Source organism: Enhydra lutris, unplaced genomic scaffold, assembly GCF_002288905.1.
Source record: "Enhydra lutris kenyoni isolate GAN:26980312 unplaced genomic scaffold, ASM228890v2 scaffoldscaffold9, whole genome shotgun sequence".
Taxonomy (NCBI): domain Eukaryota; kingdom Metazoa; phylum Chordata; class Mammalia; order Carnivora; family Mustelidae; genus Enhydra; species Enhydra lutris.
Window position 1 is genome coordinate 1,482,589 of NW_019154093.1, and position 22,669 is coordinate 1,505,257.

General features: G+C 36.6%; 1 protein-coding gene across 3 annotated transcripts in view; it reads left to right on the forward strand.

The window, feature by feature from the left end:
• Nucleotides 1-22,669, forward strand: part of LOC111142876 (erythrocyte membrane protein band 4.1) — a 176,118-nt gene that overhangs the window by 89,551 nt on the left and 63,898 nt on the right. For all 3 annotated transcript variants that reach the window (XM_022496257.1, XM_022496258.1, XM_022496259.1), the window contains exons 5-9: nt 2,497-2,539; nt 8,210-8,285; nt 11,028-11,246; nt 17,873-17,960; nt 21,328-21,480. In XM_022496257.1, the coding sequence (XP_022351965.1) occupies nt 2,497-2,539; nt 8,210-8,285; nt 11,028-11,246; nt 17,873-17,960; nt 21,328-21,480 (579 nt within the window). The remainder of the gene's footprint in view (nt 1-2,496; nt 2,540-8,209; nt 8,286-11,027; nt 11,247-17,872; nt 17,961-21,327; nt 21,481-22,669) is intronic.

Genomic DNA, 22,669 nt, shown 5'->3' on the forward strand with positions numbered 1-22,669 from the left:
TCAGTGGCTTCCCCTTGTCTGGAATTTGATAAAGTCCAAGTTTCTTACTGTGAAATACTGTGTCCCCCATGATCTGACCCTTACCATTCTCTTCGTTTTGTATCTCCCCTCCTCACCTCTGTGTTCCAGCTATGCTCACCTACATGTAGCAACTGAGTATCATGTTCTCTTATACCATGTGCCTTTTTATTTACTCCCTCTTCTGTTTTGCCTGGCTAACTTGTTTGTCCATGAAGATGGGGTTTAGGTCTCCCAAATATTCTCTTGAGAAATATTTCCTAACTGTCTCTTATCCCCAGTCCATTTTGGTGCACATCCTCTGTGCTCCTAGAACACCCTCCTCATAGCGCTCTCACACCTCACTATCATCCTCATTTTCACACCTAGAACGAACGAATCAATTGTTCACTATCCACCTCTTCCATTAGACTGACATCTCCTTGAGGACAAGTACTATTTTTGAATCCTCTTGAAACTACATTGCCTAGCACATGGGGTCGCTCCTCAAATGTCTGTTGGCTAAATAAAATGCTGTGAAGTGAATCATTTAAATTGAGCATAAAAGTACCTATTCTTGGGACGCCTGGGTGGCTCAGTCGGTTAAGCCGCTGCCTTTGGCTCAGGTTATGATCCCAGGGTCCTGGAATCGAGTCCCGCATCGGGCTCCTTGTCCAGCAGGGAGCCTGCTTTCTCTCTCTGCCTCTGCCTGCGACTCTGCCTGCTTGTGCTCTCTCTCTGACAATAAATAAATAAAAAATCTTTAAAAAAAAGTACCTATTCTTGTACACATTGTTTTTTATTTGGATTTGGAGGTCTAGATACTGAGGCCATAGTAATTTGTTTGGTAAGGTCACTTAACTGTGGAGTCACATGTAACTGATACAAATTTGGGTTTGCCCTCTTTATGTCAAATTGGTGGGAATTCTAGCTCCAGAGTCATAGAAAGGCTGAAAAATCCCTGTAAGAAACTTGGCAGCTTCAGGTTACCTTGGGGGATTTCTCTAAAAAATAGTGGAAAATATAGAGTTGCCTCATTATGGTGAGAGATGTTTCATTCCAAAGTGGTAAGAAGTAGTCTTTGTTAAGACTTCTGGGTGGCGTGGTATAAATGTTGATTCTCAGAGTTTCCATGAAACTTATTAATTGGTACTTTTGAAGTCTTCCTTTGCCTTTAGACCTACAACAACTTAAAGTTCTTTAATCATAATGAGAAATGAGGGTTACTGCCTTTCTGACCGGGCTTAAACAAATGTGTGCTTAGTTTTTATTCTAAGGAACAATTTTATATTAAGTGGTATATTTTTAACACATGTCTTAATCTTCTGTGTTAATTGTGGGGAAAGGGGACAGAAAAAGGAATTAATCCTCCCTGTCATGCTTATTGTCTCTTATGATGACTACCTTAATAAAACAGTTAAAGTAGTATATAATCAAATATAAGATTGTGGAATTCAAGTTCATTTCTTGGGCAGGGCAGATAGAATTGTAACTTTGTGTTTTTTGTCTTTGTTGATAGAGGATGAGGAGGGGTACTTTACTCTCCTTTTCTAAATATCATTAAAATTCAGTTTTAAACCTTTAGGAAGATGGAATGGAGAGGGATTGGGAGGAAGCAGGAGAGGGGTTGCTGGATGCTGATGATGTTAAACTCATGTGTTCACTTTGATTAGTTATTGATCTATACAATTATGTTTAAGGTATGTTTCTTTATGTCTCTTATATCAATAAAAATATTTTAAACAATTTAATTTAGGAATTACTGTCTTTAAACATTTCCCACGGAGCCTGCAAAAGATGTTAATGGTGAGGCTCTTTCCAAGTGCCATTATTTTTCATGGTCCACTATGAATTGAAGAGCCTTGTGCTAATGGCATGTAGACTCTAAGTGGGGTTGGTAAACAGTAAAAGGAGAGATTAGCGTGGGCAAGAGTAGTCAGGGAAAACAACATAATCACTCATCCAGTAAATATTAACTGAGTATGAAACATGTACCAGATGCTGTGTTGACATAGAAAACTTAAATGAAATTGGAGGGCAGAGTTGGAGGGAAGAATAAGATCTGGGTGATGTTTATTAATCCTGGTTATATCTCTACTACTCTTTATAGAATGATAAAAATAGCAAATGCTTATTTAGCATTTCTCGTCTACTAAAAGATTCACATATATTAACTCATTTCATCTTCACAATAAGCCTATGAGATAGGCTCTACTACTAGTGTCTCATTTTAATTTCCTCTAGTAGATGCGAAAACAGATACAGAGATGTGTAAAATGACTCAGCTAGGAAGTAGTGGAGGTAGGATTCAATCCTAACCGTCTGGCCCCCTGTTTCTCTGCTCACATTTACTATGCTGTGTGAAATTAGTGCAGAGAATATCAGAAATGTTGATTTGACCTAGAGAATCTATTCGAAAATGGCCAGTAATCCTGTTGTGGTGCTCTGTGGTTTGTGTGTTTTGGAGCTATGTGTGAATGCCTTTTCTTCTTTTTACAGACATGGCTGGATTCTGCCAAAGAAATAAAAAAGCAGGTTCGTGGTAAGTGAATATAGCCCTTTTTATAGTTCTTTCTTTCTTTTAGTAGGTCAGATGATTTTCACCTTTTTCTGGCTATGAGTCACTTTAGAATCCTGGCTATGGCAGGTGGCTCTGAAATTGAGATAAAACCTTCCCTTGGAAGGAGGAGATTCCATGACAGAAGATACAGCAGAGGTGGACACGATTGAGATGTAGGGCAGATCTTGATATTTTTTTCTTTACAACTAGGCAAAATTGGGGAAGATCGGAATGGTTGAGAAAAACAAGTTTGAGAAGAACAAAGATGAGAAGAGAAAAAGGATATGGGAGTTAGTTCTCAAAGGAGTTTGCTGCCTGGTCTTGGTCCTTTTAAATTGTTCTGGACAGTTGCATTCTAACCTTCTTCATGTTTTCTTCTCTGTAGTTCTTTTTGTCCATTTTCAACAATCTTCTTCCAACTAGTTCTTCTGTTAGTAGAAAAATGAGAATTCCTTGCCAATGGCCCTCTGACGTTGTGACTTTTCTCCTAACGCCAAGCCCTCTGGTGTATATTACTGTTGTACCCCTGCTCAGACTGCTCTCCTGAGATAAATATTTCTAGGTCGAATAAAGTGCAGATTAGTATTTTGTAGCTCTAGGCCCAAAGGGCTAGCTAAGGGGTAGAGATTCTTTTTCTCTTGTTTAAAACTAAATGTCTTTTTGGTTTGGTTTATTATAAGGAAATTTTCAGGAACTGCGCTGAAGGTTATTTATCATGGTTAGTAAGTTTTAGCTCTATCACCTGAAAACAGATTTTATTTTTCATTTGTTTCTTAACAAGCTTGCTGTAGTGAAATGTTTTCTTTTAGACCCTATTTATAATTTATATTCTTTGAGATAGAAAGGCAAAATACTCCTTTGGACTGGCAGCTCTTCATACTATAAAATGTTGTTTTAAAATGCAAGTCAGAGCAAAAAACAAACAAATAAATAATAAAAAAAAATTAAAAAAAATAAAATGTAAGTAAGAGCAATACATTTTTGGAATATTTGAAGCAGGACAAGAAAAACATAACTCCAAATCCCTGTCAATGAAAATTCTTTTAATATTCAGTATTACTTAGGAACAAATGATTATACAAGAAGACTGGTTAGGGAGAAAAGTTTAAAGCAGAATTTATGATGAGTAGAGAAGAATATCTAGTAGATTATATCTCTGGCTATGGAAAAAAATCTTGCTAAGAAAAAGAACCAGTATTTGTCATTTTAAAAAAATTTACAAAATAATAAAAACCCTTTCTGTAACATGGGAAAGGAAAACCTCATCTGTAGCACAAACTGAATTAAGGAATCAAAATGTAAACATTTCATTAAGCCAAAGAGAAGAATTTTGTTTTTTTAAAAAACTGTTTTTCTTCACACACATCATATAAACCCATTGTGAAAAATTTAAACACTGTGGAAATATATCATGGAGAAAGTAAAAGGCCCCTAAAGTCTATCCTCTAGATACAATCACTGTTAAGTTGGTATAAGCTACAAGATTTTTTCTAGGCATATGTAAGTTTTGCCTTTCAAAAATAGAATTCTGCTGCATAGGATTCTTGCCCCCCCCACCCCTTTGGAGATATGTTCCAGGTCCCCCAGTGGATGCCTGAAATTGTAGATAGTACCAAATCCTATATATACTGTGTTTTTTCTTATACGTGTGTATCTTTTTAAAGCTTAATTTATAAATTAGGCACAGTAAGAGATTAACAACAATAACTTATAATAAAATAGAACAGTTATAATAATATACTGTAATAAAATGTGGTCTCTCTCTCAGAATATCTTATTGGACTGTACTCACCCTTCTTATGATAATGTGATGTGATAAAATGCCTGTGTGATGAGATGAAGGGAGGTGAATGATGCAGGCATTGTGGCTTAGTCTTAGGTGAAGAGGATCATCTGCTTCCAGATTGTGGTTGACCATGGGAAAGTGAAACCATGTATAAGGGGGGGACTGTTATACATTGTTATATATTATATATTGCATTATATTATATATGCTTTGTGTATGCTATATATAGTTAAAATTTTGTTTAAGTAGGTGATATAAATATGTGGAATAAAATTAAAAGATACTGATGAATCTAATGTAAGGTAAATCACCCTTCTACCCCATCCTTTAATTCCTTGGGTTCTTTCCAGAGATGTTCTGAGTGTACATAGACAGACACATATTATAATATAAATATGTATTTAATACATATGTCTTACATGCATATTGTATTTTACTATGTATATTTTACATAAATAGATTAAATAGGTATAATATGTATTTAATATAAATATGCAACAAATATTTTTTATTTAACATAATTTGGAGTATTCTTCATATCAACACATGTAAATTTATTTTGTTTAAAAATTTTCTTGATTATATAGTTGTAGCACAATATATATATAAGCAGTCCTTTTGATGGACATTTTGGGTTATTCTCAATAGTTCACTATTACAAACAAGGTTACAGTGAACATTTATATAAGTTCAGGTTCACTCATATAACATATAAGTGCATACACATATTTGTTCCTATAGGTAAATTCTTAGAAGTAGAACAAAAAAATGAACATCTAAAATTGAAATATATATTCACTAGAAGGATTTTTTCCATATTAAAAACACACAGAAAAGTATAGAGGCGAATGTAACAAATAACCCATGTACACATCACCCAGAATTAACATGTGTTAACACTTTCAACTTAAAATAGGACAGTACTGGTAAGTTTTGTCTTTTTTGTTTTCCTCCTAGTCCTGTCCTCTTTTCTCCCTAGCCAAAGAAATCTATTTTCATGAATTTGGGGTGATTTAGTCCATGTTTTTATTTATTTTTTTCTTATATACCCATATCTATATTCCATAGATAGTATTGCTTTTGCTGTTTTTCTGAAATTTCCCTCAGACCCATTTATTCATTTGAATCTCCTTGGGAGGTTTATCAATCTCTCTCTCTCTCTCTCCTCCCGGCTTAATTCCCTTGGCTGTGAATAAGAGAGATCTCCCCTACTTGGTGTGGCTATCCACTTCTACCTCTTTCTGGAATAGTGCAGAGCAAAAGCAAGAAGTCCTTTACCTTCTCTACCCCTCTCCACCCCTAAAATATCCTAAAAAGTAGGAATTGTCTTACATAGCTGTAACACAGTTATTAAAAGCAGGAAATTAACATTGAAGCAACACTGTAACCTATAGACCTTATCAGTTGTCCAAATAATTTTCTGTATAGCAAAAGAAAATCTGTGGTGATATTTTGCATTTAGTTGGCACATCTCTTTGGCTTTTTTTGATCTGGAACAGTTCCTGAGTCTTTAAAGTTATTTATTTATTTATTTAAAAATTCTATTTATTTATTTGACAGAGAGAGACACAGCAAGAGAGAGAACACAAGCAGGGGGAGTGGGAGAGGGAGAAGCAGGCTTCCTACTGAGTGGGAAGCCCAACATGGGGTTTGATCCCGGGACTCTGGGATCATGACCTGTGCTGAAGGCAGACACTTAATGACTGAACCACCCAGGCACCCCTAACGTTTTTTATAACATTGATAGTTTTGAAGAGTCCAGATAGTTATTTTTTAAGTGGTCACTTTGAGTGTGTCTGATTTTTTTCATGGCCCATGAATATTCAGGTTATGCACTTTGGTGGGAATGTCACTGATGTGTTGCTGAGTTAAAAGGAAGAAATTTTAACGTTAAGATTTTTTTAAAGAACTTTTCCAGCCACCTTTTTTTTCCCCACTAAATATTCTCCATAAGGTATTAGTAATTATATGTATTCTATTCTAGAAACAGTCACTGACTAAAGCTTAACTTTAATAATTTTAAAAACTCCAAGTGATTAACTTTTTTAGTCTCTCTATTGCATTCAACCCTGAGCTAGCTTGCAGTGAACCTGAATGTCTTCATTAGCAATATGCCAGCCTGTATCTCTTACATGGAAAAGAATAGGAACTCAAAATTTGGGTTCTTCTTCTTACAATTGCTGTTAACAAAAGTAATAGTTAATAATTGAAACATTTCTTTTTAGATATGGTTATTTTTTTATTTTTAAAGATTTTATTTATTTTATTGACAGATCACAAGTAGGCAGAGAGGCAGGCAGAGAGAGAGGAAGGGAAGCAGGCTCCCTGCTGAGCAGAGAGCCCCATTCAGGGCTCAATCCCAGGACCCTGGAATCATGACCTGAGCTGAAGGCAGAGGCTTTAACCCACTGAGCCACGCAGGTGCCCCGATATGGTTATTTCTAATACAGTTAAACTTCCTTGTTTGGGGTTAAATGGAGAGAAAAATTGAACCAGAATACAGGTTTTTTGTTTGTTTGTTTGTTTGTTTTCATTTGATTAGGTCTGGTAATATAAGGTCTTGGTAAATCTGGATTAATGGATAATTTTAATACATTAGTAACCCCCCCGCCTCGCCCCCGGAGCTGTAGCAACCTCAGATGACATTCACAACAATGCTGTGAGATCAGTTACTTTATTTCATTCATTCGCTCAACAAATATTTCTTGAGCATCTATGATCTATGGAGCACTGTTTTGGACACTAGGGATACACACCAAATAAAACAGAAAAGTTCTTATGCCTAGTAATTTGCATTTTAGTGGGAGGAGACAGAGATTATCCTTTTAAAAAGTTATATATTTATATTTAATAAATAGTACATGTACAAAATTCAAATGGTATAAAAGAATATACAGTGAAAATGGGTCTCCATTCTATTTCCCCCATCTTCTCCATTTTCCTCTCTAAAAGTTCCCTTTCCTAGTTTCCCAACTACTATAACTGATTTAGTATATATCCTTATAGGGATTATCTATGCATATATAATCATACCCTAACATATACTTCTTCTTACCCTCCAATATTTATGGTTGCTTTTTTGAAATTTTCATTTTATTTTTTGAAAGATTATTTGAGAGAAAGTGAGCACAAGCGAGGGGAGGGGCACAGGAGGAGGGAGGGGGAAAGAATCCCAAGCAGACTCCATGCTGAGCAAGGAGCTCAATAAGGGGCTCCATCTCATGACCCTGAGATCATGACCTGAGCTGAAACCAAGTCAGACATTTAACCGATTGAGCCACCCAGGTGCCCTTTATAGTTCCTTTCTGTATGAACTGTTCTTGACCTTGATATTTTTTTCACCTAACACTTTGTCTTGGAAATATATCTTCTCTTGCTAAATAAATATATATTTAGATTGTCTCTAGTCATTTGCTATTACGAACAATATCTTATACATATACAGTTCTGACCACATTTAAGCATATGTATAGACACATTTATGGAAATAGAATTGGGAGATGAAAGAATATATATGTTTTATGCTTTGAAAGATGTTGTCAAATTGTTCTCCTTAGCATTGTGCCAACTTACACCTGTATCAGCGATGGTAATTGTTTATTTTCCCCACCAATTCTGGGTGTTATTAAGCTTTTTATATCAGTTACTTAATACAGAGCTCAAAGAGGAAAAAAAATCACTTTCAAACTCTCTTAAATGGTTCTAAATAACTTTTTCTTTCTTTAATAAAAATCAGATTTTTCCCCACAAAGCATGAAAATATTTTTAAAAACCTCAGGAAAAGAAAACTTTGAATGTTTTAGGTACTTCTAACAATCAGAAACTTAGCCCTAAGTATATAATTCTTTCTGTGTTTACTTTTACAGGTGTCCCCTGGAATTTCACATTTAATGTAAAATTTTATCCGCCTGACCCGGCACAGTTAACAGAAGATATAACAAGGTAAATAATGTATTAATAGTTAACTATACAAGTAATTCTCATTATCATAAGCTCTGGGAATTTTTCTATTTAGAACTGAAGAAAAATGAAGTGCTGTTAGGATGGAAAGCATCTGGTCACTTCAAGGCAGGTTTGCAAATAAGTGAGCCTAAAAGCCTCATGTATCTGTGATGTGCCTGGAGGAAATCGGCAGGGAAATTAACCTTTCTTATCATGGGTGCTATGCCAAGCTGTGTACAGGGCACCTATAAACCACACGCACTCCAAAAGGCAAGACAAAAATATACGTGATAAAATAGCTCTACTACTTTCTCTTTTTAATACTCCTTCCCTACCATGTTTTCTGTTACAGGTCTAAAGTCTGAATTATTATTATTTCATGTGTGTATGTATGTGTGTATTATGATTTCTTCTTATCTCTCAAAGTGTATGATTAGGTACATAATCCTCACGAACTGAATCTTCCTCAGTATTTAAAAAATTTTTTTAAATTTATTTTAATTTTTTTATTAACATATAATATATTTGTTTAGGGGTACAGGTCTGTGACTCATCAGTCTTACACAATTCACAACACTCACCATAGTACATATTCTCCCCAGTGTCCATTACCCAGACACCCCATCCCTCCTACCCCCATCCCCTCCAGCAACCCTCAGTTTGTTTCCTGAGATTAGGAGTCTCTTCTGGTTTAAGCCCACTTAATTTATGAAACAAATCTTGTACTCTTTGAAAACAACTTCCTGATTTTAGGAAAGTGGGTTTTACTGGGTTCTATATAAATATTAATTTTTTAAAAATGGAAAAGCAGTCTATTATAAAGAATGCCGGTGTACATATTTATATCCATAACACCTTGCATGGATCCTTATACACTTAGGTGCTTGGCAAATGTTTGTTAAATGGAATTGTTGGTTGCTGAGAAACTGCTTTCTGATTCTGATTTTGCTGTCCACTGTCTGACTTCAGACATATATACAGTCTCTGTACCTCAGTTTTCAGATCTCTCAAATAAGGGAATAACCCAAGTAAACTCTAAGTCTGATTGTCAAGTATGGGGAAATTTTTAAAAAATTATTCTTTGTCTGGTTAATCTTTAGCACATGCTTGAGGTTGGGATACCATCTCTGCCTGAAAAAAAAACTGTTTTGGTTGTTTCTTTTTCTCAGGTAATATTTGTCTTTAGAGTTGCTTCTTATTTGTCTTTCTTCATTGAGGTTATGTATAAAACAGAACAGATCCCTAAAATTCTTTGCTAATTCCTACATTTGAGAGGAGTTTAAGATCCTTGTGATTTGATTGGCATTCCTTTTTTAAAAAAAAAAACATGCCTCTAATGACTGATCATAGATAACAAAAGCGATTGTTGATACCTACATTATTCAACATCTTATTATGGTCAAAACAAGGGTATAGGGACGCCTGGGTGGCTCAGTTGGTTAAGCGGCTGCCTTTGGCTCAGGTCATGATCCCAGCGTCCTGGGATCGAGTCCCACATCGGGCTCCTTGCTCGGCAGGGAACCTGCTTCTCCCTCTGTCTCTGCCTGCCTCCTGCCTACTTGTGATCTCTCTCTCTCTCTCTCTCTCTCTGACAAATAAATAAATAAAATCTTTAAAAAAAAAAACAAGGGTATAATTCTAATCAATATAGGAATTTTAAATTTTATCATATCTCCCAGCTTTTCTGTTTGGTAAAAGAGTCTGTATGGGTCAACTCAGCTAGAAAAAGTGCTAAGGAGGTCAGGATCATAGATGTAAACATGAAATTGACAGAGATGAGTGTCTAACTTAATGTAGGTGCGCTGAGTTCGTTCTACAGAACAGTTTTAACCCCAGTTTGAATTCCCAATGATTTAGCACATGGGTGGAATCAGTCTTACAAGATGATAGTGTGTGGAAGGCTATATGCCACTTAGCCCATCTTGAAGGCAAAAGAACTGAAACTGGTCATACCTTAGTAAAAATATGTCAATAATGTCATCTTTATATATGAAGGACAGTATCTACATGTTTGGCACAGCAGTGTGATATAAAGAGTCCAGTTTTGGAACCAAATGGCCTTTATGACCATATGACATTGAGCAAGCTTAGCCTTTGAAGCTGCCCTCTATCTGTAATCTGGTAATGATATACCCGCTTCACAAGTTTTTTCGTGAAAAGTATTTGAGATAATTTATGTGTATATGGTACTTAATGTACTCAATAAAATATTAATTTCTTTACCTCCTTTGGACTTTTCCCAACTTTACCTCTTTTCTTTCTTCCTTTTTTGTTCTTGAAATATAAATGACATTATATAATCTCAGGTGTACAACATAATGATTCAATATTTGCATATATTATGAAATGATCACCACAATAAGTCTAGTTCACAACCATCACCATACATAATTACAAAAATGTTTTTCCTGGTGATGAGAACTTTTAAGATCTCCTCTCTTAGTGACTTCCTTTTTCTAAATTGCCTTCTGGACATGAGTCCAACATAATTATAGGGTGGTTATTGTTGTTTTTAATGTTTTACATGGAAAAATTTTAAGCACACAGAAAAGAAAAAATAATACGATGAACAATCATATAATCACCACCTAGATTGAATAGTTATTAATATTATTTCATGCTTATTTAATCTCTCTTGTTTTTTCCCCTCCTTCCCTCCCTCTCATTCCCTTCTTCCTCTTTCTGTATATTTTGTTTTTATTGTTGCTGACATGGTAACATTTTTCTCTCTTTTGGCTGTAGATATTATTTATGCCTTCAGCTTCGAAAGGACATAGTTGCAGGACATCTGCCTTGTTCCTTTGCAACCTTAGCATTATTAGGTTCTTACACCATCCAGTCTGAGCTGGGAGACTATGACCCAGAACTTCACGGTGCCGATTATGTTAGTGATTTTAAACTGGCCCCAAATCAGACCAAGGAACTTGAAGAGAAGGTCATGGAACTCCATAAGTCATACAGGTAAATGTGTCTTCAGGTTTTTTTCTGTGTTTGTTTTGGCAAGAAGTTTAAACCGTTGGCCTGGTTTTGATTCAGTGTTTGCCTTAGAGGGGATGTGGTGCTGTAGAGTCAGCTCAAGCCCTTCACTGTTCGACTTTGAGCAAGTCAGTTAACCCCTCCGAACCTTAGTTTTCTCCTCAGAGTAACAGGTGTTGTTGAAGGGTGAAAACTAAATGAGGTGATAGATGTAAAGCACTAAGCATTGTGTCTGGCACACAGTAGGTGCTCAATAAATGCTGTTGTTGCTTTACTTTTTTTTTTTTTTTTTTTTTTCAGATTTTTAACTTATTATGCTGTATTAGGTACTTTAAGATCCTTAAAGTAGGGGCTCTTAAGATCTGTGTACATGGATAGACTCCAGAGGACCCATGAAACCCCTGAGGGTATTTTGAAAAGTCTTTATTAAATTCAATCCTTTTTTCCATGGAAATAATTGGTGATATTGAGAGGTATCATAACAAAGTGATCAAAAGCAAGGACATATGGTCAGACTGACCTGGGTTGAGATCTTGGCTCTGCTTGGTTCTGGCCTTGTGACCTTGAGTTATTCACTTAATCTCTCTGAGCCTCAAGTTCCTTGTATCTCTGATGGAACTTACTACCTCAGAGGAAATACGGCAATGGATAGGACTAGAAAAGGTATTATGTGGAGAAACTTTTTTTTAAAAAGATTTTATTATTTGTTATATAGAGAGAATGCAGGCACAAGCAAGGGGAGCAACAGGCAGAGGGAGAAGCAGGCTCCCCACTGAGCAAGGAGCCCAGTGTGGGACTCAGTCCTAGAACCCGGGATCATTACCTGAGCCAAAGGCAGACACTTAAGCAACTGAGACACCCAGGAGTCCCTGAGGAAAAACTTAATACAGTGTCTTATACATTGTCAAAATTCAATAAATGTTGGCTAATATTAAAGTGGCAGAATAATTTGTGTTTCTTCCTACTATACATCCCATGGTTAATTGAGGGGCTTGCTAACACTAAATTTTACAGGCTTCCTTAGCTTATTAACATGAATATCTGATGTTGGCCTTGAGTTAGTAGCACCCTCAGTTATGTTAGTCTGCATTAGGAGAATCCAGCTAACCTTTTTTTTTTTTAATTGTCTTTTGGGAAAATATTGTTATTTTTCACACAAAAAAGTTATGAATATTAAAATATGAACTTATTGTTAGTCTTTAAAGATTTGATAAATATTTTAAAATTTTCTTAGTTTTAATTTCTAATGTAGTAAGTATTGATAGATATAACCCATATAAAGAAAAGATCTTTGGAGGCCTCAGCAATTGTTAAGAGAGTGAAAGGATCCTAAGGTAAAAAAGTTTGAGAACCACTGTGAGATAGAAGCATAGGCTCTGGAATTAGTCTGTTGTACTTTGAATTCAGACTTCATTCCTTATTTTTTTTATTAATTATTTTTATTAACATATAATGTATTTTTTGCTGCAGGGATACAGGTCTGTGAATCGTCAGGTTTACACATTTCACAGCACTCACCATAGCACATACCCTCCCCAATGTCCATAACCTAACAGGCTCCATTCCTTATTAACTTTTTGATTTTCACTAAATGAGTTAAGCTCTCTAAGCTTCAGTTTTCTCATCTGAAAAATAAGGGTAATGATATGAATTTTGTGATTGTTAAAAATGTGAAGTGCTTCACATAGTGACTACGACATGGTGAGAGTATTTGCTAGGATAATAATTCTTTTTTTTTTCTTTAAAGATTTTATTTATTTATTGGATAGAGAGAGATCACAAGTAGGTAGAGAGGCAGGGAGAGAGATAGGAGGAAGCAGGCTCTCCGCCAAGCAGAGAGCCCGATGCGGGGCTTGATCCCAGGACCCTGAGACCATGACCTGAGCTGAAGGCAGAGGCTTTAACCCACTGAGCCACCCAGGCGCCCCTAGGATAATAATTCTTAACCCCATTTTACAAGTGATGGATGTGAATGGGTTTAGAGAGCTACTTTTTGGCAACTTTAAATAGAATTTAAACCTAAATAAGTGAAATGGTCTCAAAAGACAGGTGAATATGGTCCAGTTGAAATTCTATTAGGTATATGGATAGAAATTAAGCAAAATGGATCTCCATGACTAGAAAATGTAGAGCTCTGACATCTTGGAATTTACTTGCTCCTTTTGGGGAAGATTGGCATCATTTATAAACAGAAAGCCAAATGGAAAATTTAATTATGACCAACAACATGGCATTTTAACTAATCCAGAGAAACTTCTGCCGAGGCAGAAGCATTTTACTATGCATTGGAAAGTACAAGCAAATACCACCCTATTCTCAGATAAATAGAAGACCGCCTACGTACACCGAACCCTTAGTTAGTGGCCCTTTGCCCAGATAGAGACTTTGAAGTTATAATTAACACTGTAAATTTATACTAGCAAATCAAGCTTTAAAATTAATTGCCCTCCATTTATGGGTAGTAGGAAAGTATGTAAACTTGTCAGTTGTCCCCCACTTAATTATTTGAAATCTCAGTCCTTAATTAGGGGATGTAACAAACATTATTAAAAGGCTGTCACATAACATTGGAACTCACTGAATGGCTCTGTATCCGGACCCCACTTGCTCAAAATAAAAACAGAGAAACTTTGTTATAACTTCTCTTTTTAATGAGCAAGAGTTAACCAGTGCCAGAGCTTTCTGGTTAGATACTTTTGTAAGCTTTCAAGTAGTAAATTATTAGGTGGTACTGAATAAATTCTTAGTGGCTTAAAGGTATCTAACCTCCTCCCAGCTAGTTTATTATACTTGAAGAATCTTGGAAAATCTAGGCGAAATCATGATCTTTAAAATTTTAAGTTGAAAATAATTTGTGTTATTAAATTTGTAAAATATATGCGTTATATTTACACGTACAGTTCTGTGCATAAGGGGTTATGAGAGATTCTCTCCCCCCAACCATGTGCTTATACAATGAATGTATATGATTTTTATAATCAGAAAAAGCTTCCTGAAACAATTTTGTTTTGCCATTAGGTAGGGTAGAGCAAGGTAGTCATGCATGCAGAGAGGCAGTCTGGCCAGGGATATTGGGTCTAAGCAGGGTGAAGAGAGTATTCAGAGGTAGGGGGCCAGCTTGGCATGAGGAGTCAGAGCTCAAACATGCACAGAGAGTAGTCGTGTGTGTGGGCATGTGGTGGTAGTTACCAGAGGGAGAGCAGACTGAGAAGGGCATCCATGTGGGGGTAAGGCCTGCATCAGGGGGAGGCCATCCACATGCGGTGGTTGTTTCAGGAAGCTTTTTCTGATTATAAAAGTCATATATGTTTCCATGAAATGGTTATTAATTACAAAGAAATAAAGAGGAATTTCACAGAAGAGAAGCCTGGCAGACATCAGTGATCAAAACGAGCATCATCCATGAAGGGACAAAGTGAAATTGTGTGCCTACCACCTGGTAGGAGACAGTGAGAACACAGAGCCACTTCTGTGCTATTCTTCTCGAAGATGCAAAACCTGAATCAACTCATGGAGAAACATCAGACCCAAATTGAGGTGCATTCTATAGAATAACTGGCCTGTCATCCTCAAAAGGTCAAGATTATGAAAGTCAAAGAAAGATTAAGGAACTGCTCCAGACTGAATAAGACCAGAGACATGAACTAAATAAAACTCATGATGCTAACTAAACTGGGCCTTTCTACTGTACAGAACATTTTTTAAACAACCGGCTAAACCTGAGTGAGATCTGAGGATTGGATAGCTGTAATGTATTAAAAATTATTCCTTGCTTTTCATGGTGGTATTAAGATTATATAGGAGACTGTCCTTGTTTGTAGGAATTACACATTGAAATGTTGGGAGCCATGGGTCATCAGGTTAACAGCTTGCTCTCAGGTAGTTGAGGAAAAAAGGATTTGCATTGTAGGTAACTTCTAAGTTTAAGCATGTTTTAAACATCAGACAAACTTCAAATATAAGTATTATTTTCAACTGACAAGGAAATTAATAGTTTTAAAGTTAAAGATCTTACTACCTACCCTCAATACAATCTTATGTATGTATGTATGTATTTAAAATACATAGTTATTTAAGTAATCTCCATCCAACGTGGGGCTTGATCTCATGACCCCAAGATCAAGAGTTGCATGCTCTTCCAACTGAGCCAGTCAGGTGTTCCTGCCCTTAGCTTAATTTTAAAGCATGCTTGGTTAGAGAAGTGTTTAAATACATAGTTTGAAGCTTAAATCTGTATTTAAATTTGTGCTGTTAATGTCCTTTAGGGTTGGAGGAGTAACTATAGAAAAGATTTTCTCACGATTGCCACATATAATGCTTTAAAATTTGTCTTCAAGTTCAGGTGATCAAAATTTTTCTCTTTTATGAATTGTATATAGATGTTCCACTGTACTATCATCAGAAACTTAAAGTTTCAGGGGTGCCTGGGTGGCTCAGTCAGTTGAATGGGTGACCCTTGATTTGGCTCAGATCATGATCTCGGGATCATAGGGTTGATCCCTGAGTCGGTTCCGCACTCAGTAGTGAGTCTGCTTGGGATTCTCTCTTCTCCCTCTGCCCTCACCGCCCCTGCTCACACACGCTCTCACTCTCAAATAAATTTTTATAAAATTTATTTTATAAAAAATTCTATTAAAAAATAATTATTAAAAAATTTTATAAAAGAAACCTAAAGTTGCAATAATAATAAACATGTATATTTTGAAGAGCAGTTTCACAACCATTATCTCATTTTATCCTACTTAGTCACATTCATTCATTCAGCAAGGATAAAAAAAGTGATTGCCTATCCTAGTCTCTGGAATTAGGTATTATCATGGATCCTACTTTATAGATAGGAGATTGAGGGAGACGCCAGGTCACTACTCTTAGGTGCAGGAGGCATGATTCCAGCATGAGTAACATGATTTGAAGGCCTGACTAAAGCCTGCTGCCTTAAACTTAAGAGTCACAACTTGCCCATGACTGTGTGATCCCTCAGGGCCTTATTTCTTCATGAGCAAAATCAAAGTGTTGGATTCTATAATCTTCGAGCCCCATTCAACCTTCAAAATCCTAAAATCGAAGCCGTTGATAATAGTAACAATAACAAAAACTATAAAATGGTTGGAAGTAACCTTAACTAGAAAAGTATATAACTTTATATGGAGAAAAAAAGAACCTATAAAACTTTCTTGAGATGCTTTAAAAAAAAAAAAGGATTTTATTTATTTGAAAAAGAGGGAGAGAAAGAAAGAAGGGTCAGAGGCAGAGTGAGAATCCCAAGCTGACTCCAGGCTGAGGGCAAAACCCATCACTGGGCTCAATCCCAGGACCATGGGATCATGACCTGAGCTGAAACCAAGAGTTGGTGGTTCAACGGACTGAGCCACCCAGGTGCCCCATTCCTGAGACGTTTTTACTGACTAGAACTCACCGTCTTGCGTATGTGTTAATTTTCCATTCTCCTTTTTTTGCGTGTGTTCAATTTTAGACTACAAAATAGAACTCAGGTGTGATGATTTAGTGCTTGTAGAAAAGAAAGTTTATTTGGGGAGGCTGAGTCATTAACAAATCTGCAGACTGTCTCCTGAGATTTTGGTTGTCGTTCCAAGGAACATTTTGTTCTTTTTAATGAGGGTAAAGACAGATGGGTTTAGAAGAGACTTTCTTCTGTTAAATGAATAGGCCACTGCTGCTTTGTTTAGTTTAAGGCAGTCCTCTGGGAAACAGGCATTTACACCGTTTTTCTTTGGGGGTGTGGCAGCATTATTGTTAGTATGAAGTTAGATTTGATTAGCCTGAATTGTGTAGCATGAGAGTGATATCTTTCTCTTCAGATTTCAACATAACAGGTCATGAGCATTTCTCAAAAGTGGGGAAAGTTATAAAGGAGAAGGAAAGACCATCACAGTGAGCATTTAGACAGTGAGACTGTTTTCAAACAAATCTAATTCATTATGTGCCTAGTAATGAAGACGTCTTAATAACAGAGAAAGCAGCCCCATTATCTACATGCTTCTATTAACCAATTTATTTTGTTTAGGTTAGTGGGCAGGACACCATCTGTTACCAGAAGATTTCTTTTCATCAAGCCTGCCCCCATTAAGAGTCTCCAGTTAAGTAACTTCAGCTGCCCTCCTGTTTAATTTCCATAATAATTCAGGAGTATGGAAAGAAAAAGGCAGCTAAGAGGATATTTTAAATTGTACCATGCCCTCAGAGGATTTAATTTGGTCACCTCCTTGGCAAGAAAAATTTGTGGGAGGAGATTGTGTGTGTTAGAGAAAAAGGCTCAGGAGAGGGAGGGGTAGACCTGATGGTGGTGAGGCAGGTTTAAGGACATTGTTTAGCAGGATATTTTTTAAAACCTTTTTTCTAATAGTTTTTTTGGTGACTTTGCTTTTCTCCAAGATCTCTTTTTATTCAGACATATTTCAGTGATTTAGACACAGGTAGTGATAAGAATTCTTTTCCCTAATATTTTACTTTGAGGACTATGAAATGTATCCATATATATATTGGTTATGTGTATGTGTATGTGTTTATATAAAGTGCAATTAATATACAAATGTTATTATTATAAAAGTTGGCATTGTGATGCTGAATTTCTAATTTTTATTCTACCAAAGGTCCATGACTCCAGCTCAAGCTGATCTGGAATTTCTTGAGAATGCCAAAAAGTTATCTATGTATGGTGTTGACCTTCATAAAGCAAAGGTAATGAATGATATCTTTGGCCTTTATTAATATACATGTGTCAGACCTGGGTCATATAATACTTGTTGCCAACTTTTATCTGGGGTATTATAAAACATTCAGAAGAGATAGTTCTTGTTAGATTTTTTTTTTTTTTTAAAGCTGTGAAATTTTATTTTATTTTTTTTTAAAGATTTTATTTATTTATTTGACAGAGAGATCACAAGTAGGCAGAGAGGCAGGCAGAGAGAGGAGGAAGCAGGCTCCCTGCTGAGCAGAGAGCCCGATGCGGGCCTCGATCCTAGGACTCTGAGATCATGACCTGAGCCGAAGGCAGCGGCTTAACCCACTGAGCCACCCAGGCGCCCTCTTGTTAGAATTTTAAGTGTATAATTTGAATTGCCCCTTTGCAGTTCCACTGTCAGCATGAAGTTTCACACTGAAGCCCCTATAAGGATCAAAGATATTTCACCTACAGCAGAAGAAGCGCTATTTTCCTAAAATGCAGATGCATTTGAAAATACAAAGTAGCATCTAGGCATGTTTCACAACTAACATCACCTACATCAGAATTGCTGGAGCATTTATTAAGTATGCAGATTCTGAAGGTCCGCCCAGATTTACTGAATTACATAGGACAAGACACTAGAGCTCCAAGTTGAATGAACATGTCAAATTACTCTCATTCACACCTGAATCTGAGGACCATTTATTGGCCTAAGGTAGTGGTTCTTAAAGTACGGTCTCCTAAGACAGCATTTAGCATCATCCAGGAACTTTTTAGAAATGCCATCCCTGGGGCACCTGGGTGGCTCAATGGGTTAAAGCCTCTGCCTTTGGCTCAGGTCGTGATCCCAGGGTCCTGGGATTGAGCCCCATATCGGGCTCTCTGTTTGGCAGGGAGCCTGCTTTCCTCTCTCTCTCTGCCTGTCTCTCTGCCTGCTTGTGATCTCTGTCTGTCAAATAAATAAATAAAATCTTTAAAAAAAAAAAGAAAGAAAGAAATGCCATCCCTCTCCCAGTCTCGCTAATAAAACTAAAAGACAAGTTTAAAAAAAAAAAAAGAAGAAGAAGAAGAAAAGAAAAAGGAAAAGAAAAAACTAATGCACATTTCAGGCCCCATCCCAGGCTTAATGAATCAGAAATGCTGCAGGCAGAGCCTAGCAATCTGATTTCACAAGCTCTCCGGGGGATTCTAATGCATATAGGATGAACCACAGTGGTTCATTTGGAAAGTGCTGGGTTAGGGATTGGAAACCTGAGCTTTAATCCTAGTTCTGCCTAGTACAACGTAACAGGATAAACTTAAGGGAAGTTGCTTAACTTCTCTCATCTTCACCTACTGAAGAGGCCGGGGGTGGCCACGTGGTGTATGTGAGGTTCATTTAGAGGAACTTAACTAGGATGTATGACAAGGGGACTCAAAACCATGTCCAGTGAGAAAACAAAGGATTAGGGATACTTATCCCATAGAAGAGAAAGTTTAGGGACGACATAAAACCTGTCTTTGTGTATTGGAACGATTTTTACTATGGCTCCAGATATAAAACTAGAGTTAGTAAAATGGGAATTACAGGGAAATGCTATTCAGCATAGTTTGACAAATTGCCTAACAGTCAGAACTTTTCTAAGATGGAATGAGCCCCTAGCTACCGTAGCAATTATTTCAGGCCTACACCATGAAAGGTCCTATTAGTCCAATCACACACCAGATGTTTGAATGTCCTTTTTTCTAAATTCCTGCCAAGCGATTATTCTACCTATCGTAGACTGGAAGGTAGTGAGCATTCAGTCTCCCACCTTGAAGCTGATACCTGAAGATTCTTCCTTCTTTAGATTCTGTTAAATCTAATAAAATTTCATTGCACGTTAGTTGTTTTTCTTAAAATGTTGCTCTGGATTGTTTTGGCCTGGGTGCCTCTGTGAATCTCTGAAGTAGATGGTAGAAAAATCGGAACTGAAATTGTTTGGTTTTGCTTCTCAATTCCTGCTGTAGGCTGATGTCGATGCAAATTATCAGGGATAGATGAAGAAGTCAAGCAGCCTGTTCCTTTCCCAAATGTAAACCAAATTGTTTCTCTAAAACATATAATTAAGGGAGAGATATAGTTGTACCCCCAGGCTTTAAGAACTTAAGAGGGCATCTTAATTCTCAGTTATATAGTCATCGAGTTAGAGCTGTTAATAATTTTTACTTCTCTTATGTTTGTACATAATACATACAGACACTAACATGTTTCTCTATACTCAATTTGGGAAAAGGAATAGTCGAGAAACATTTAACTCTGGGTTTTATTTTCCTTATTTGCAGACACAGATGATTAATACTATAATATATTTAATTTTTAAAAATTACTAAGGAGGCATAGAAATGTGGCTTTATCTTGCTGTTCCTTCTTGACTTTGGTATAATATTTATAATTTAATATACTTAATGTCAATAATTATGAGAGTCTGAGATTCATATTGAGTTTATACAGGAATAGTGTCAACTCCTTATGATTTTTGGATGAACATATTATCATTAAAAAATTATGATTATGCATGCATATTGGGTAGTAGACGTAGTCCTCAGCCCTAGCCTCCAGAAGTCATATGGTCTATACCTACAGGTATAGGATGTAGATAGCTACTATAGTTACCATAGTAATTATTTACTGACTATATGATAGTGACAGGTTTGAGTACTTTAGAACTGGGAGACCAAAATGAGAACATGAATGTTTACCCTAGAATTTTCATATGCAGACAAGCATGGTAAAAGCAGATGAGTGTCTCTTGTTGGATTATTTTTTTAAAGGTTTTATTTATTTATTTGAGAGAGCAAGTGAGAGCATGAGGGGGAGAGGTCAGAGGGAGAAACAGACTGCCCGCTGAGCAGGGAGCCCAAAGTGAGACTCGATTCTGGGACTCCAGGATCATGACCCAAGCCGAAGGCAGTTGCTTAACCAACTGGGCCACCCAGGTGCCCCCTTCTTGTTGGATTATTAAGGAACACCTTTTTGGTGGATACATAGGCTCAGTTTTATGGGAAAAGTGTTGTAAAGTTACATGAGGTGAAAGCCCAATGACATTTCATGGTGGCTCTAAGGGGTGGCGGTGGCGGCTGCATTGCTCCTTCTAGGACTTAGTTCCTTTAGTGGGTAAGATATGTACATCCATGTTTCTTGGACAAGAGAAGAGCAGATGTTCACTCACAGTGGTATGGTAACATTTTTACATGGACTCAGTACTCCCATGGATTATGATTATAAGGTTAAGCTTTACTTTTCCATATATGCTTTGTAAGTGTTTTTGGTTATCGATATCTTCAGATTATCAAATAATAGTCAAACCGTGTGTTGAGCACTATGCTGAAGACTGAACTGCTAACACTTTTCTATTTCAGGACTTGGAAGGAGTGGATATCATCCTAGGTGTCTGCTCTAGTGGCCTTCTGGTTTATAAAGATAAGCTGAGAATTAACCGCTTCCCTTGGCCCAAAGTGCTGAAGATTTCTTACAAACGTAGCAGCTTTTTCATCAAGATCCGTCCTGGAGAGGTACAGCATTTATGCTTCTTTCCTCCTGAATCAAGCATGGACCGTGTTGGAAACATCTCTTCATTCTTGTTTTTCTTATTATGTCATCTAAGATGTCTCTCTGTAGCTAACTGTTCAGGAGCTGGTCATTCTGTTCTCTAAATTAATCAGCCCCATAATGCTTCTTGTCTTCCTACTGTTCTTCTGGACATTTCTCTGTATAAAAGTAAATATACCATGGCCAGAAGTGAATCTTGGATTGATAAACTTGTTCCTTGTTTACTACAGGTAAAATCTTGATGGAAAAAAATATATAAATACTTACAAATTAAGTAGCAGGAGATTTTTAAGTTGTGGGGTTAAGATACTCATATTTTGTACCACCAACACCTTACCTCATGTAATTAAGATTTATTTGTATGTGTAGCTTCTAGTGGTTACTAAGAATGTATTCTAGGTCAAGTTCTAGATTTTTAATAGAGTTGGATGTTCACCTCATCCAGGCCATTCAGTTATTAGTTGGTGTTCAAGATTTAGGACATACTAATGCTGACCAAACTTAACTTTTACAGTAAGGAATCATCATGGCACAGCAGAAAATTATTTAAGTAGGAATTTTAAAAAGTTCTAGCTCCTACTCTGTCTCTGCCACTACTAAGCAAAATATCCAGGACAGATCTAGGGCTCAGCTTCCTTATCATTTGAGTGGGATAATTCCTTCTCTGTCATAGTTGATCTGAAGATCAAATGAGGTGACAGCTATAAAAGAGAAAGAATGCACTAATGTAATGAGGCTTTTTTTGTGTGTGTATCACCATCTACTGGTGGAAAATGGCTTGTTATTTTAACTTGGAAATACTGGATGTGCAGCCTTAAAAATCTTGGATAAGCTCAATGAGGCATTTATTTAATGTCCTCATTATTTACCTGTGCCTGGCAAAGAGGAGTCAATGTCTTCCCTCAAAAGTTTCAAATCTAAGAGGCATTTGGTCACCAAATATTTATTAATTAAGGGCTTTCTTTGTGCCAGGCACTATTCTAAGGTCTAGGAATATAATAATGAACAAAATAGTTCATCCCTAACCAATCTTAATATTTTAATGTGGGAAGGCAGAAAATTTACACACACACATACACACAGACAAATACGATAAAAGGAAGTCCTTGGTTTTTTTGAATGTCAACTATATTATAGGTACTAAAACACAGA